Source organism: Podarcis bocagei, assembly GCF_964188305.1.
Source record: "Podarcis bocagei genome assembly, chromosome: 9".
In the NCBI taxonomy this organism is placed as follows: domain Eukaryota; kingdom Metazoa; phylum Chordata; class Lepidosauria; order Squamata; family Lacertidae; genus Podarcis; species Podarcis bocagei.
The window spans coordinates 41189623-41204869 of record NC_138134.1 but is presented as its reverse complement, the minus strand read 5'-3'; the positions used below and the strand labels follow the sequence as shown (position 1 = coordinate 41204869).

The 15247-nt window shown below is 41.1% G+C and overlaps 1 protein-coding gene across 3 annotated transcripts in view; it reads right to left on the bottom strand.

Annotated features, from left to right (window-relative positions):
- Positions 1–15247, bottom strand: part of IQCM (IQ motif containing M) — a 91935-nt gene that overhangs the window by 60191 nt on the left and 16497 nt on the right. For all 3 annotated transcript variants that reach the window (XM_081208431.1, XM_081208433.1, XM_081208432.1), the window contains exons 6-7: positions 9225–9349; positions 6192–6262 (exon numbers count right to left, since the gene is read on the bottom strand). In XM_081208431.1, the coding sequence (XP_081064557.1) occupies positions 6192–6262; positions 9225–9349 (196 nt within the window). The remainder of the gene's footprint in view (positions 1–6191; positions 6263–9224; positions 9350–15247) is intronic.

Genomic DNA, 15247 nt, shown 5'->3' with positions numbered 1-15247 from the left:
GACCTTGAGATTAAGAGTACCATGTTCTGCTGACTGAGTTGCCATCTACTTTTAGACAAAACACAGATAGATTTGGTTTAGACATGCTCGTTTTTAGCTAAGAATTGATTGTGTGTGTGTGTGTATTTGTACTACTAGACACGTATTACTTTCATTAAATGTTTGGTTTGTTTAAAATATTTATAACCTGTTATTCATGTTCAAAATGGTATGCCACAGAAGTTCACAACATAAATGCTTAAACCAGAAACATCATATAGCAGGGTAGAATTGCCTCCTATATTTTGAACGTAAGAGAGAAAGCTCAAAAGGAAAAACAAGAAATTATCACTTTTCCTCAAATGATTTGTTGTTATCATCATCATTTACATGTATAAACCCTTTTATCCCAAGGGACTGCAGAGCAGTATACAAATATTCCAATCAAATGCAAGATACCAGAGCATAAATGTTAAAACCAATAACCATCACAACTTTGTTCAGTAGAACACAGTGGGATTTACTTTTGAGTATATTTGCATAGAATTGCACTGCACATTTCTTCCCATCCCTAAGATACATGCACTCTCAAAATCCGCATTGCTTTGCAACCATTCTCTCTCTTCCAACCGACCCACTCACTCTTTTGGAGCGGGACTAAACAGATAAGGAGAATGAAGGGGAGAAAAAGAGGTTACGCGGGACTCCAAGAATATATAAAACACTTGCAGCCAACAGAGTATGACATCATACACATTCATTATATAGTTCTAAAACCTTTCTTAAGTATTTAAGTGGTAGATTGAATTTATGCCACATAAGACAATTTGGATGTATTAAATCACTGATGGCCTACCTTTCGTGCCAAGTGTGTGTCACAAGTCAGGTTCAAAGTATGAGTTAGTGCCACTGTAATATGTGTGGAGTACCTGTGCAGCTTCCCTGCCTCATCCCAAGGTCATAGTGTCCCTTGTGTAATATTGTCTTGCCCAGTGACCTGGAGAAGTAGGCAGCAGTGGAGAGCAGGCAGGCTGTACAGGCCTAGCTCTCCTATCATAAGGCCTGCAGCTCTTTCTGTCGCTGTCCAGTAGCCATGTTTTCACATCACAATAAGCCAGGATTCCTGGCTTTCCTGGACTTACTGTGAGTGAGCATCTTCCTTTCATGTTCACAGGTAAACCCAACTGCGGCTATCTCATTGTGGCATGAAAAGCCAGAATCCTGCCCCAGTTGTTCTCAAGCAAGTCAGAATTCATAAGCCAACTTCAAATCCTGATTTGCACTTCTGGTTTGCTTAAGAGTAGCAAACATAGATCTCAAGCTAACTATAACTGGATTGTTTTGAAAAAGGGGTGAGTGAATGGATTGTATGCGCCAGCATATTGTTCATTCACAGTAAACCAGTAATTTCAATTTATTGTGATGACATGGAAAGTGTGTCTCAAATAGGAACATAAGGAGAGCTGGCTGGATCCAGCCAATAGCCAATCTAGTCCAGCATCCTGTCTCACAGTAGCCAACCAGATGCCTGTGGGAAGCATAACAGCAAAACCTAACTGAGCACAACCGCACTCTTCCCACTTTTGAATCCCAGCAGCCTGCAGTCAGAGCTGCTTGTGCAATTTTCTGGAATCTATACAAAGCATTAACCATTCATACATTCCCCGCTCTTTATTCACCAACATCTCGTAGTGTAAGATCTTATAGAGCAAGTTGCCCACATGTGAAGCTATGAGGAGGCAGATAAATGGCAAATAATATTTTGCGTTGAGATTTCAAGTGTTCTATCAGTGCTGAAAGACGGTTCGTGAATGCCAGATATTTTTGTGCCACCTACAATTTTAACCTTAAAAATTAAAAGAAATCCATCAAAGGATCGTCACTTTCTTGGTACCATTTTACTGGAAGTTCTGTCAGCCTACTAACTTTAGTGATTCAGCATCTTTGAACTTCAGCAGATGAAAGGATTATCACTGAAAGCATATTAATCTGCTGAGGATTAGCAGCAAACTGTTGGAGGACTTGAACAGAGAATAAATGGTTTATTTATAAACTGCAATAGGGTAGCAAAAAAATTCATACAATTTGTGCTGAACAAGAATGCAACATTTGGAGCACTAAAGCTGAAAGAGACAGAAACCAACATATGAACAATGTACGTGAGCTATACCATATATATTTATGATGGACCCAGGCAGCCCTGTCCTTTTATGAAAGGATGATATGGCTTTCCAGACTGTCACAGGGCCCAAGCTTAAGTCTTCTACCTCCCTTTGTCCCACTCTCTCCTGTTTCCTGCAATTGTGAAGGTGGGGCTATTTTATTTATCTGCTTTAAATAGTAGCTTCACAATTTCATTAAGAACAGAGATTCAAAAAACAACTGTTGAAATAAAGAATCGATCCAAATGTGGTTTAGGGGAAGGAACTGAGTACAAAAGGTATGTAGCTCTCTTGGAGCTAGCAGCTAAACATACAGAAACCAGGATGATGCCACACAAATGAAAATATCAAGGATCCACTCCAGGGTGGAATCTACACACATATTTAAAAAAAACACTGTGAAAATGCTTTTTTAAAAAACGTTTTGGAAAATACATTGAATTTGGCATAGCTCACTGTCACCATCTAGTGTCACATTTTTATATTGCACTTTACAACACATTTAAAATGTTTTATTTGCAGCTGTATTGCTGAGTCCCACATCTTTCAGACAAGTTGCAATTTTGTGATAGAAAAGGGGGTTACATAATTCTAGTAAAGGTAAAAGGTAAAGGGCCCCTGGACGGTTAAGTCCAGTCAAAGGCGACTATGGGGTTGTGGCATTCATCTCTTGAAAGCGCCAAGGGAGCCGGCATTTGTCCACAGACAGCTTTCTGGGTCATGTGACCAGCATGACTAAACCGCTTCTGGTGCAATGGAACACCGTGACGGAAACCAGAGCACACGGAAATGCCATTTACCTTCCCACCACAGTGGTACCTTATTTATCTACTTGCACTGGCATACTTGAATAATGATGATGTTGTGTAGTAGCATACAAAAAAAAAATTGATGGGGGGCAATAACTATACTACAATAGATGGTAAGTTCAAAAAGCCCCCTTATCACATTAATGTTGAGGGACGTTGTGCAATAATAGTATATTCCGATTTAGTAATAATCAACACGAGAAGCATTACCACAGTTAGCTTTATTCCTTCTCCCTTCCAATCTGTTTTCCTCTTATGCCATGTGTTTTTTCGGCTGAAGAGTGGAATAAAAATTCTTCAGATAAATGACAGAATGAACTAAGAGATGGCCTTTTTTTAGCCAGTGTTCCCTGTGAAGATGCATTAATATCACACTCCAGATCTTATGGAATTGAATGATCACATTAACAGTTCTTTTCAAAGGTTAAGTCATTGTGACACTTGAGTAAAACTAAGCTCTGGAGATTTCTAATCATAGTTTAAGAACTTTTTGGAGAGGAATTTATTATCATAGACATTCCATTACTTAGCTTTAAGGGTTAAAAATACAGACACACATAACACACACATAACATTACACAAAGATCAGTAACAGAATAAAGAATCTCACTTATTACAGTTTCTACTATGTCATGCTTGTGGGACAACTAGGTCACTAATTATTATATCTCATATAAATTATGTATCACATATACATCATAATCAGAAAAAATGCAGTGCTTTTTTTGAATTGCCGTATTTTTCGCCCTATAGGACGCACTTTTTCCCCTCCAAAAATGAAGGGGAAATGTGTGTGCGTCTTATGGGGCGAATGCAGGCTTTCGCTGAAGCCTGGAGAGCAAGAGGGGTCGGTGCGTACCGACCCCTCTTGCTCTCCAGGCTTCAGGAGAGCCCCGTCGCCAGCCCCGCAAACTCGGGGGACAGCGGGAGAGGCGCAGCGCGCCTTTCCCACTGTCCCCCGACTTGGCTAGAAGGCTGGCGGGGGGGGGAGAAGCCTGCTCCTCCCCGTCGCCAGCCCCGCAAACTTGGGGGACAGCGGGAGAGGCGCAGCGCGCCTTTCCCGCTGTCCCCCGACTTGGCTAGAAGGCTGGCGGAGGGCTTTCCCCTCCTGCAGCCTCGCAAGCTCCCAGAGCGATGCCAAAGCTGCACGCAGCTTCCACATGGGTCTGGGTCCCGTTCTGGGGGCTGGGGGAGGTGGAAGCTCCGCTTTCCCCTCCACCAGCCCCGCAAGCTCCCAGAGCGATGCCAAAGCTGCCAAAGCCCGAGCTTCCCCAGCCCCGTGCCAGGGGGGGATAATTTTTTTCCTTTATTCCCCCCCCCAAAAAAATCTAGGTGCGCCCTATGGGCCGGTGCATCCTATAGGGCGAAAAATACGGTAGATCAGATGTTTTAACGGCCTCCGCACAAGAAATAAACAGAAACTGTGGTGCAATATGCTGTATTTGCACAATGATAGATCTGACCATATAAACCAGGAATGGGAAATGACCGCTCCACGCTTAAAACGGGGGGCGCCCTTTGCGTGGACGCGCGCAGCCCCTAGATCTGGAGTGGCTCCAACAGCATAGGCTTGGTTTGCCTTCCCTCAGGTGGGATACCTGGAGGTCTCCGCCTACCTCAGTCAGTTGTCCAATCCCACCTGGGGGAAGCGTTGCCAAGGAGACCAGGCCAGGTAGGGGAGGGATTACCTGCCCACACACAATAAACAGCCAGCATGTTCAGGGATGGTGGGAAGTACAGAGCACCCACATCTGTAGAGGCAAGAGTTCCCTGTCCTTTCTACAAATAAATATTTCAGTAAACGGGGTTTCAAGACAGACTAATTAAGGAAGGCATATAATTGAAAATGCAAAGCTTGAAGCTTATGTGTGTCAAACTGATATAAAATAGGCTTAGGCACATTAGGGGGAAATGCACTTTCTTCTGTTTTCATTTGTTAAATTTTGTAATGTGTTCCTGAACGGCAGCTGAATTTAAGAATACTAAACAGGAGCATTAAAGGGTCGTTCCAACTTTTCTGATAAACATTGTGTCAGAAGGTTGGGTGGAAAACATGACATTTCGATTCTTTTAACACAACCAGCTTGCAAAATGTTAATGGCATGACACAGCAGAGGGTAGTACCAACCACTGATAATGTCTGTCTCTGTTTTAGTGCACAGCCCAATCCAGCCCAGTCCTTGTCCACTAATGCTCTCCATTTGGTATGCATGCCCTTCACAGACTATTGGGAAGGGGGAGAATAATCTCATTCCAGAGTGGAGTTCTGCACACCACCCCAGTGTTCCCCTGAATTTATTGGATTTATTTTTTATTTGGTTTTACCCTTTGGATAGGTTGACTCTATAGGAGCCTTCTGGTCAGAGGAACCAGAAGGCATCTGTATAAATTCCTTCCTTTATTCTCCCAAACCCAGTTGGGAACTGTAATTCATCAAGGTTGCTATTCCCCTCACAGAACTACAATGCCCACAGTGGATTAACAATCAATTTCTCTTCCCAGGGAACTCTGGGAATTCTGAGGGGAATAGGTTTCTCCCAACAACTCTCAGGACCCCTAAGAACGTGCAGTACCCAGGATTCTCTGGGGGAAGCCATGATGGTTTAAAGTGGTGTGATACTGCTTTAAAGGTGTAGTGCAGATGAGCCCTCAGTTTAAAGAGAATAGCTAGGTATTAGAGCGATAGCAACTCCCAGGCACTCTCCCGGTGGTTCACCCTGAGAAAGGACTTTCCCTTTGCCATTTCTCAGTGTAAGGGGCTGAGGGTAGGAGGGGAGGCATAGCGACTGCCACTACGGCAAAATAAACGTAAAGAGGGGTGGAAAGAAAAAGGAGACATGGAGTCATAGAAGGAAGAGGACTTGGGGAGGCAGGGGCAGAATCTCTTGATGCAATTATCACCATTTTACATTATGACTCATTTGGCCTTCAAGCACCCCACATATTCAGCGGCTTGGGTGGCAAGTAGCTTGGCCTTCCAGCACAGCTTCTGTTTGCATGTTTGATGTCAATACTTAACAGCACTGTGTAACAGCCCTAGGATCCACTTACCAGTGCAGAACCTCTATATCCTGCAGAGTTGAAGTGCGCCTTAAATCGTTACCAAAAATAATTTGAACCTGTTCCTTTCTTTTGCTTTTGGAAATTTAAGATACCTGACATTTAAAACACACACACACACGGCAAACAATCCAATAGCAAACTAGGTTGTGTCCTGTTTCAGAAAAATAATTGAAAGCACCTGTAAGATTTCTTTGAAGGCTTCAGAGGCTCTTCACAGCATATTTTCACTTTAGTTTCTCGACGGCGCCGCTATGAAGAAAAGGACCGATTAACAGAATTGTTCAGGAGACATGCATGAGTATTCACTGTGACAGATCTTTCATGGAACAAAATGGTCACAAAGGAAGGGGTACCCTTCAAATATATATGAGACAGCTACCTAACCACACATAAATAAATATTATTTTAAAGCATGGCTAATGCTGGGTGAAGGAAATTGTGCCGGAATGAGATCAATGCGATGAGGATGCAGTAGCAATTGCACTACTGCTGTCACACACTCACTTCCCTGTTCATGCAGGAAGAGGAAGTTATGTTAGAATGGGGGAAAGAAGTCATGTAGAAGAGGAAGCAGATGGCAAGAACTGGTGAATGGGGCAATTGCCCATTCACCAATTGACTGGCTTTTAATTATATTTGTTTGTCAGGCTTAGGGATGCAATCTGATTCTGATTACAATTATACAGACTCATCACCTGTACTGTTCAGTCCTTCAGTTGTTGTTTTTTAAAAAAAATATCATTATTGTTTACATTTTTTATAATGATTTCAGAGTTGGCTGCAAACTCAGTGAGCTAGTAATTGCCCACTGAAGTATGCATATTGCCTCAGGAGTACTGTGTGTTCAAGTGATGAGGAGGAGCTCTCTCTCTCTCTCTCTCTCTCTCTCTCTCTCTCTCTCTCTCTCACACACACACACACACACACACACGTACATACATTACTGGTTTTTGACATTTTTTATTGTCAGCTGGCCGGCATATTAACAACATACTGCCAAGCAAATGAGTGACACGTTTCAATGGTTGTAGGTTTGGATTTTACAAAGGGAAAAATCCCTCCCACATCACACACCACCCTCCCACTGCAAAGAGATTGACTCCTCCTTGAGAAAGACACCTGAAGTATTCTGAGCTGAGCCAAGGTCACATTAGTTCTAATCACATTTGTGTATTTTCACACATTCATTCATCATCAATATTTTAGGATACAGAGGTTTTTCCTCTTGGTAATAACATGCTCAGTCATAATGGGACTTACTATAAACATTGCAATAAATAATGTAATTAAACTAATTAGAAAATATATGCATCAAACTCACATTTTAACACTCACAACAAGAAAGTAAAGTCCATTTTTGGCTACATTAATAAATATGATAGATTTACATTAAGATGCAGGTCAGCGGCTGTGCTTTCTGTGTCCATTCGGCTAAGGGGGATAGGCGGTATGTGAGAAAGGTTAACAATAAAATTCAAAGACCTGAAGCGCCTGATTAGGCCCACAAGCCAGGGGTTTTCCAACCCTGTTATACAGCACTGAATTTGTAATGAAATATCTTTGGATGGCCAGGTTAAGGGCATAAAAAAAACTACCTTGAAGAAGAAGGAAAACTGTTTATCATTGTAAGAAAAATAGGACAAACCGAAAGCAATATTTATTCAGGCACCACCCCTCTAATAATTGCTAGGTTAGAGTATGATCCCTGTGTATTCCACTATACAATAAATCCCTTTAAATGAAGGGATCCCTTCTGTAAATGAAGCTATATACGATACTTCTGTAAATAAACCTCAGTGAATAGCCTTTCGCAGCTGAATGATTAGGTTCTATTTCCACAAATTCAGCTACAGAGATAACAGCCTCAGAGAGATAACATGTTAAATGCTCAGTAGCAAAGTTCAATAAATGAATTGGCTTTGTTTCTACATGAGATTTGCTGTTATCTCTTAAAGTGAGTTTGTTTAAATAATTACTTAAGGACTCAGAAGTTAACTACTCTAAATGAGGTGCTTCTCTCAAATTAAACAGCACAGTGCTAGCAATTTGCTTCTCTAATTATTATTATGACTTTAATTGAAGGAATATAGTATTCTGATTTTCCTCCAGTGAAGTGGTGTGCCCTTTAACTAGTGTTAACATTGATGGAATTGCTCTGATATTCTGAAGATATCATCTCATTGATTGTGGAACTGGTAAATTCAGCACCACATAATATAGGGAACTTAAGTACACTTTTTTGTACCTAACACAGGGCATCTTAAAGAATAGAGTTCATATTCAGTGACCAAAAACCTGCCAAAGCTAAGACCAAAGCTAAGGCTCTCATATTGGCTCAAGCTCTACAAGCCAAGAAATTGGAAGCCAAGGCAAATGCCTTAACAGACATTTCCCGTAATTAGGAATGATGCTGTGCAAATGTCACAAATTGTACTTACTTACAATTTACACTCCACACACCCACTTTCCCCTAGTTTTTCAGGCCCAAATCCAGATTGGGATGAAGATGTGCCTGGGAACAGCAAAGATGCCTCATGCTGTGGTCCTTATGAAGCAACTGGGCCTTACTGTACTGCAAAAGAATTCTTCCCTTGCATGAGTTGGCCTGTACTTGTTTGTTGGATCGGGGTCAGTGTGAAGTAGTGTGTGCAAGGGGGCTTTCAGCACAGGGTGGAGTATGTGAAGGTGTTCAGTGAGGGATTGTATATATAGGAGAGGGTTGGTATATGAAAGGAGATGATGTTTATAAGTAAAATAAAATTGTGGTGAAGGCTTCAGTGTAGAGTTGGATGTTTGATTGTGAAGTTTCATAGTGTAGCAGGGCTGTAGGGGAGGAAGAGGGCAGCAACCCAGAACAGAACAGTAGCATAGGGTGAGGGAGTTAAATCTCCATCCCACATAATGTTCTCTGTGAAAATCTCCACCTTTGCTCTGTTTTTTATTTGCCCCATTAGGAAAAACATATTTGCACATCAAGTATGGCCTGAGGTTTGAAAACATACAGCTAAAGCTCACTAGGTTCACATATATAAACTCCTCTATTCTTTAATATGAACTCTGAAGACTTAAGATTGCTCTCCACAAGCATACACAGATCAAGACCACTCAATAAACTTCTGTTCTTCATAATCCGGCTCCATAGTGTCAGAGCATACTTCCTAAACTCTATGGGACACTTCAGAAGCTGCGGGGAAATCCAACTATGACTTACCATCTTTTGCCTTTGCCTTTTCGTTATTGCTTTCAGTCTTTCTTGATGTTCCTTACTAGTGAGCGATGAGTATGGAGGCATAGTATCTGATAATACTACCCCTCTCCAGTCTTGGTATGTTCTTCCTATTGGGAAGATCACTGAAATTTACCATACATCAATGCCGTAATAATCAAGACAACACAACTTAGTAGCAAGATGTGTGTGGGCAAAACCACACCAAATGATGCAAACTGAGTAAAAGCATAACTAGACTTTTATTTTTAAAATATTTCCAGTCTTTCTGTCTGATGCTATAAGGAGGAGAATCTGTGGAAGATGAGCCACATGCCTCTGCCAGAGCTCTGAAAGAGGTCAATTTTCAGCAGGTAACATTTTTCCCATTACAGTTTTCATTGTAACACACCTGTGGATATTCTGTGACCTTCAGAGCTTCTAAAACAGACAGTGGATACTTTGGAATACATTTCTTCTGCCAGTCTGACACACACACACCCCAAAAAACACCCCAACCACGTTCATATTCCCATCTTTATGCACCTCATCTGTTCGTTCTTGGCTGCTGAAGGCAAAATTGTTAAACCAACCCTAGGAATCCAGCATGGACATCAGCATTGACAACTGGCAAGTAAAAGGCAGTAGAGGGCTTTATGCAGCGTGAGTTATATCTATAGCTTCAGAAATGCTGAGCCCAGAAGCATGAGAATGGCCAGTCAGCTGACCCAGGTTTCAATAGAATTAAACACCAATTAGAACCATTACTGGGAAAGACATCAGGTCCTATTCAAATGTTTTGTTATCCTAGCAGAACCTGACCATGCCACCACATAGCTTCCAAGTGTCCCGATTTCCCAGAGACAGTCCCGGAATTATGAAAATCGTCCCAGCTTATGATCTGATCCTGGGATGTCCCTATTTCCCCCATCAGTGCTGCCACCATCAAGTTCAGGGAAAAGGATGAGCCAACGCTTATCCCAAGCAGTGGTGGTGGTGACAGAGTTGGAGACAGCTGCGAGGGAGAATCCTATTGCCTCTCCGTGGCCTTTCCTTTTGCAAAAGGAGTCTTGACTAAAAAAAGAGAGAAAATTCTATGTGTGTCTATGTCTAATAATGGCCCTTTATAAAATATATTTATTGCTGCATGTTTTTCTTTTTGTAAATCTACCGGAGAATAAAATAAAATCGGGATTGAGGGGTTTTCACAGGATGGTGGAGGGTGTGTGTGCTGTGTCCCGTTGGTGTAGTGCTGGTGGACCAGGGGCCAAAGATGGCCCTTCAACTCTCTCTGTCTAGCCTTTAGGGCTCTCATCAACTATGCCCCTCTCCCCAGGCCACACCGCTCACCTGACCTGCTTTAATGCCCCCCTCTTTGAGTGTCTTTGAGTGTGTCCTTGAACTCTGGTAGTACTTCTTGCTTGCCTAGGTGAAGAAAACAGAAAGCTGTTTATGTGTAAACTGTTGTAAAATTAGGATTTGCTGCTCCACTCATCTTTGCCTCTTGCTTCACCTACCCTTGGCACATGGCCCTCAAAAGCTTGCCTAGAAGGGAATGTATACCCTGATCTGAAAATGGTTCCCCATACCTGCTCTACCAAAACCAGAAATTATAGGGTTGTGGCAGGCCCAGTTGGGTTGAATTACAAGGCCTGTATGCTTTACTATGTCAAAGCAACAACACAAGTGTCATTTTCTTGTGATGTTGTTAAAAAGATAAATACTATATCCTTATCTTGTCAGTGCCAGTCAAAAGCTCAACTGCAATCATTCCATACTTGTCTAATTCCCTTCCTCAAGTTAAATGCTTGCATGGTTATAACAGTAATCTAATCCTTCAGAGTGTTACTCCCGGCAAAGCAATAAAGAACTGGGAAGAACCAACCGATTTCAGCAGCACTATTCCTCGGTGACCATTTAATTCAAAATTTGTGTTATCTTTCCATAAAATCTCACAATAGTTTAATACCTTTTTAATTGGACATTTAGCGTTAATCTTTAGGCACTTACAAACAATTAAGTGCTGGAAGATAGAATTAGCAGCTACCAGTTTATCTGTATAATTAGAAAAATGAGGAGGGAGGATCTTATGTCAGTTCAAATCCTAATTATTTGAATAGTGGTGTCGTGAAGGGTTGATTTGGACAGTTTAGATTTCACCTAATCGAGTTTTCTAAAACGAAAGAATATAATTGAATAGATCAACATACTGTATTTCTAAATAACTTGTATACAGGGCTGAACTCATGTTCATTTTCTTTTGAACTGTAAATAAAGGAAAATAACTCCATATTTGCACAAACATGGCTATGATGTCAAATCACTAAGTCATTTATAAGAACCCAATACATTTCATGCATAAGTTCTTGCAAAACAGAGATCATCTATAACAAAGAAAACTTGATAAGCACTGGATCTAAGAAGCTACTAAATGTAACAGACTGCGAAAGTGATCAGAATTCCAAAAAGCATTGCAACTGATAATATAAGATGCAATATGGCTATCAATGGTATGGTAATGTGTCATGTTTTTAAATGGCATTTATTTCCAGGAGGACTGTGGTATCTGAGAAACAGGATTTTAGCTGAAGAAGTAAGAATCAAATTGTGAGCAGGAACATCCCTGGGTTCCACTTCCACATGGTGAATAAGGGGTAGCAACAGACCTGCAGAATTCAGCCCAGCTCTTGTCAGCAATGTAAGGGGACTAGAAGGCAGGTGGAGAGTTCAGAAGGAATTCCCTCCTTCTATCCCAGGGCCAGCAAATGTGATGCTATCCAGATGTTGCTGGACTACAGCTCACATAAATTCTGACCATTAACCATACTAGCTGGGGCTCATGGGAGTTGCAGTCCCTAACCAAGCCTTCTTTCAATTCTAGCAGCACATAAATGAACAGAGAAATTCAGTCAGTTGGTTTAGAGCAGAAGGGAAATAAATACGGAAGCACTCAGGCAAGGAGAGTTGTCTTCTAATTCCACGGAGCTTAAGAAGTTGGAAGGGAGAAGAAGCATAAACTGCATGCATTCCAAACACATGTTCTAGTGCCTGCTGTCAGTCCACCCAGGATGCCGTGCTTCCGCTATTATGGCTCATCACATGCACTGGGTGTGCAAAGCACAAGTTCTCATCTCAGGTCATGAAGCAAGTCAGCTAATTCCAACAGCACAGGATGCACAAGTGCATTTGGCTGTGAATTCCAACAGCACAGGCTGTGCAGGTGCAATTGGCTATATCGCACTCAGTATATGCCCCAACACTTCCTTCCCTTGTGCTATGCAGGCAACTTTATGATTACATTTCACCTCCTCCCCCCCCCAAAAAAGTGCTCTCTGTATGCCCTTTCAACACCTACTGCATTCCTTTTTTAACTGTTTCCCCTGCGAATTTACTGATATGCCACAAGTCCAGAATCACAGTCTGCATTCTCAGTTATATTGCACTTAATGTATGCCTAGCGGATTCATTTCCTTGTACCAGGCAGACAATCACACGACTGCATATCTGTTTTCTTTTGGCAGAGTACTCTGAATATCCTCAGAGTCTGCCTGTTCTGCCAGCATGCATGGCCAGCTACTGTCTGCAGGGTCTATTTCATTGCAAGGCATTTGTGATCTGGTTTGCTCAGTGTCTCCCAGCCCGTGCACAAGACATACTGTACAGGAAACATCACACAGTTTGACTTATTGAATGAGGAGTGCCAAACAAAGGGGGGGGGAGCATTTTCTTGGATTCTATATGATCTACTTAAGTGTCACTATCTCAAAAGAGGCATTCTGTTTGTGTAAGAAAAAAGTAAGAAAGCCTGTTCAAAGAAGGCACCTGCCAGTCATGAATTTGTGGAGTTCTTACATGAACAATTGTTGTATTTATTTCTTATAAATTTACTTATTTATGAATTTATTTCTTATAAATTGAGACATTCTTACAAACAAATGCTTTGAAATTAATTACAACAAGGTTAAGTACAACAAATAAATTAATTGCAACCTAATTGACTATAGATAGATGATAGATAGATAGATAGATATAGCTATCTTGCTTCCTGAATAATTGGGGCAGCTTTTTAATCAATCAAAAGGTATTTCATTGCTTAGTCAACTAAATGTTGCAGCTGATAAACATACAAATGAGCATATTTCTGTCTATTCATTCACACACACACAAAGAAAACACCTGGCCCGCAAAGTTAAGAATTTTCAGAATTGTTTCATCTTAAAACCAGCCAATTTGTGCAAGACTCACAGTGGCAATGAGCTATGGTACTAAAAAGGATCAACAGTTTACCAAAGTACAGCTCAATTTATCAAGCTAAAAACCAGTTACCATCAGCCTTAGAATTATTTATGCAATCCAGTGCACCACAAGCAGAGGAAAAGGAACAATCAAGTTATATCACCCTAAAGTGCATACAGACCGAACCATTCAAAATTGCAGGGAGTGGAGCCAAGACCTATTTTATAATGAAAGGGACAAATTATGTGCCAATCGAAGCAGTCAATCCAGTGCCATGATAAATTCCATCCTACTCATAGGTAGCTATATCTGTATCCGTTGAGCATGAAAAGAAAACCCACCCTGATCTGTCCAAGGAAATGTCAACAAGTGAAGTCAATTATACTAAAAGGAATGAGTCTCTACTGAGGCAGGACAGGTACCTTCCATCAGTTCATTTCAACAGAAGATTTCACTCCATTTCCATTTTGTTCTCTTAATTAGGCTGATACCATAATATCTGAGATACCTGCCAGAACAAGGACAAGTGCCAGCCTGCAATACCTCTAATGGCAAGTATTTCCTAACACTATAATTATTGAATGATTCTCATTTTGGGGGCCAAGCGACTAAGTGACCACGTTATGATAAACATGGCACTGCTGATAGGAATGGTTACTTTTAATAGCTCAACAACATATACCAACATTTGCTCATTTCTTTATTTACAGGATTTATATCCTGCCCTTCATCAGAGGTAATCTTGAGGTGGGTAACAGCAATTTAAAATATGGCAGGGGAGCACTGGCATCCCGCACTGAATTCACATTGTTGTGATGAGGGGGACACCTCTTCAGGTAATCAGGTCACAAGCCATTCAGAGTTTTTTTATGTCAAGGTGAATGCTTTGAATTAGGTTCTACCTGGAGTTTCCAAGCCATCTTCAAGAATAGCCACATGTACAGTGAGTTACACTGAATAATCCAATAGCTGCAGTGGCACATAAAAACAATTTCAAAATAAGCCTCAAGGAAATATAGATAATAAGTCTGGAGGAGATATAAATAGCATTAGAAGCAATCAGCAGCATCTGATTATAAAGCTGGCTTCTGTTCATCAAAAAACAAATATTAACCCTTACCACACAACAAAGGCCCATAACACCCTTCTGCCTTAGCCCACAGTCATGTTACTTACCTTTGTGTACACTGAATATTAGCTGCTGGGAAAACAACAGCAGGGAATGGGCGACTGCACTTGTGTCCTGCTTGTAAATTTCCAATAGGCATCTGGTGGAGCACTATGGGAAACAGGATGCAGGACTAGATAGGCTTTGAGGCTGATCTTATGATCTTAGAGAACTATCGCCTCCATGTCCTGCATTTGGGATGCTCAGAAGCATCCAGCTGGCCACTGTAAGGAGGAGAAGGAGGCTGAACCAGGTACTTCTTATTCTTTCTTTCTTTTTTCATTATTGGCCATCTATTACAGCAGAGAAACCAAATGAAGAATGGACTTTCCCCCTAACTCATTAACCTGACTCAGAGTATAGCATATTGATGATAAATGATGGCATTAATCTTAGAATATTAATTTCATCAAATTAATTTTAAAGCATTTGATTAATTTAGAATGGGTGCATCATTTTTATTCGCAGAGATGAAATATCCTTAAATGCACCAGTCAGTCAGCCTTATATTTTTAGCGAGTGGTGCTGTATCAAAGGTAAATCTTGTTTGTTTATTCTCTTCAAAATGTACCAGACAGACAGAACAGAGAAAAATAAAGCTTCTGAAAGATCACTCACAAAGGTT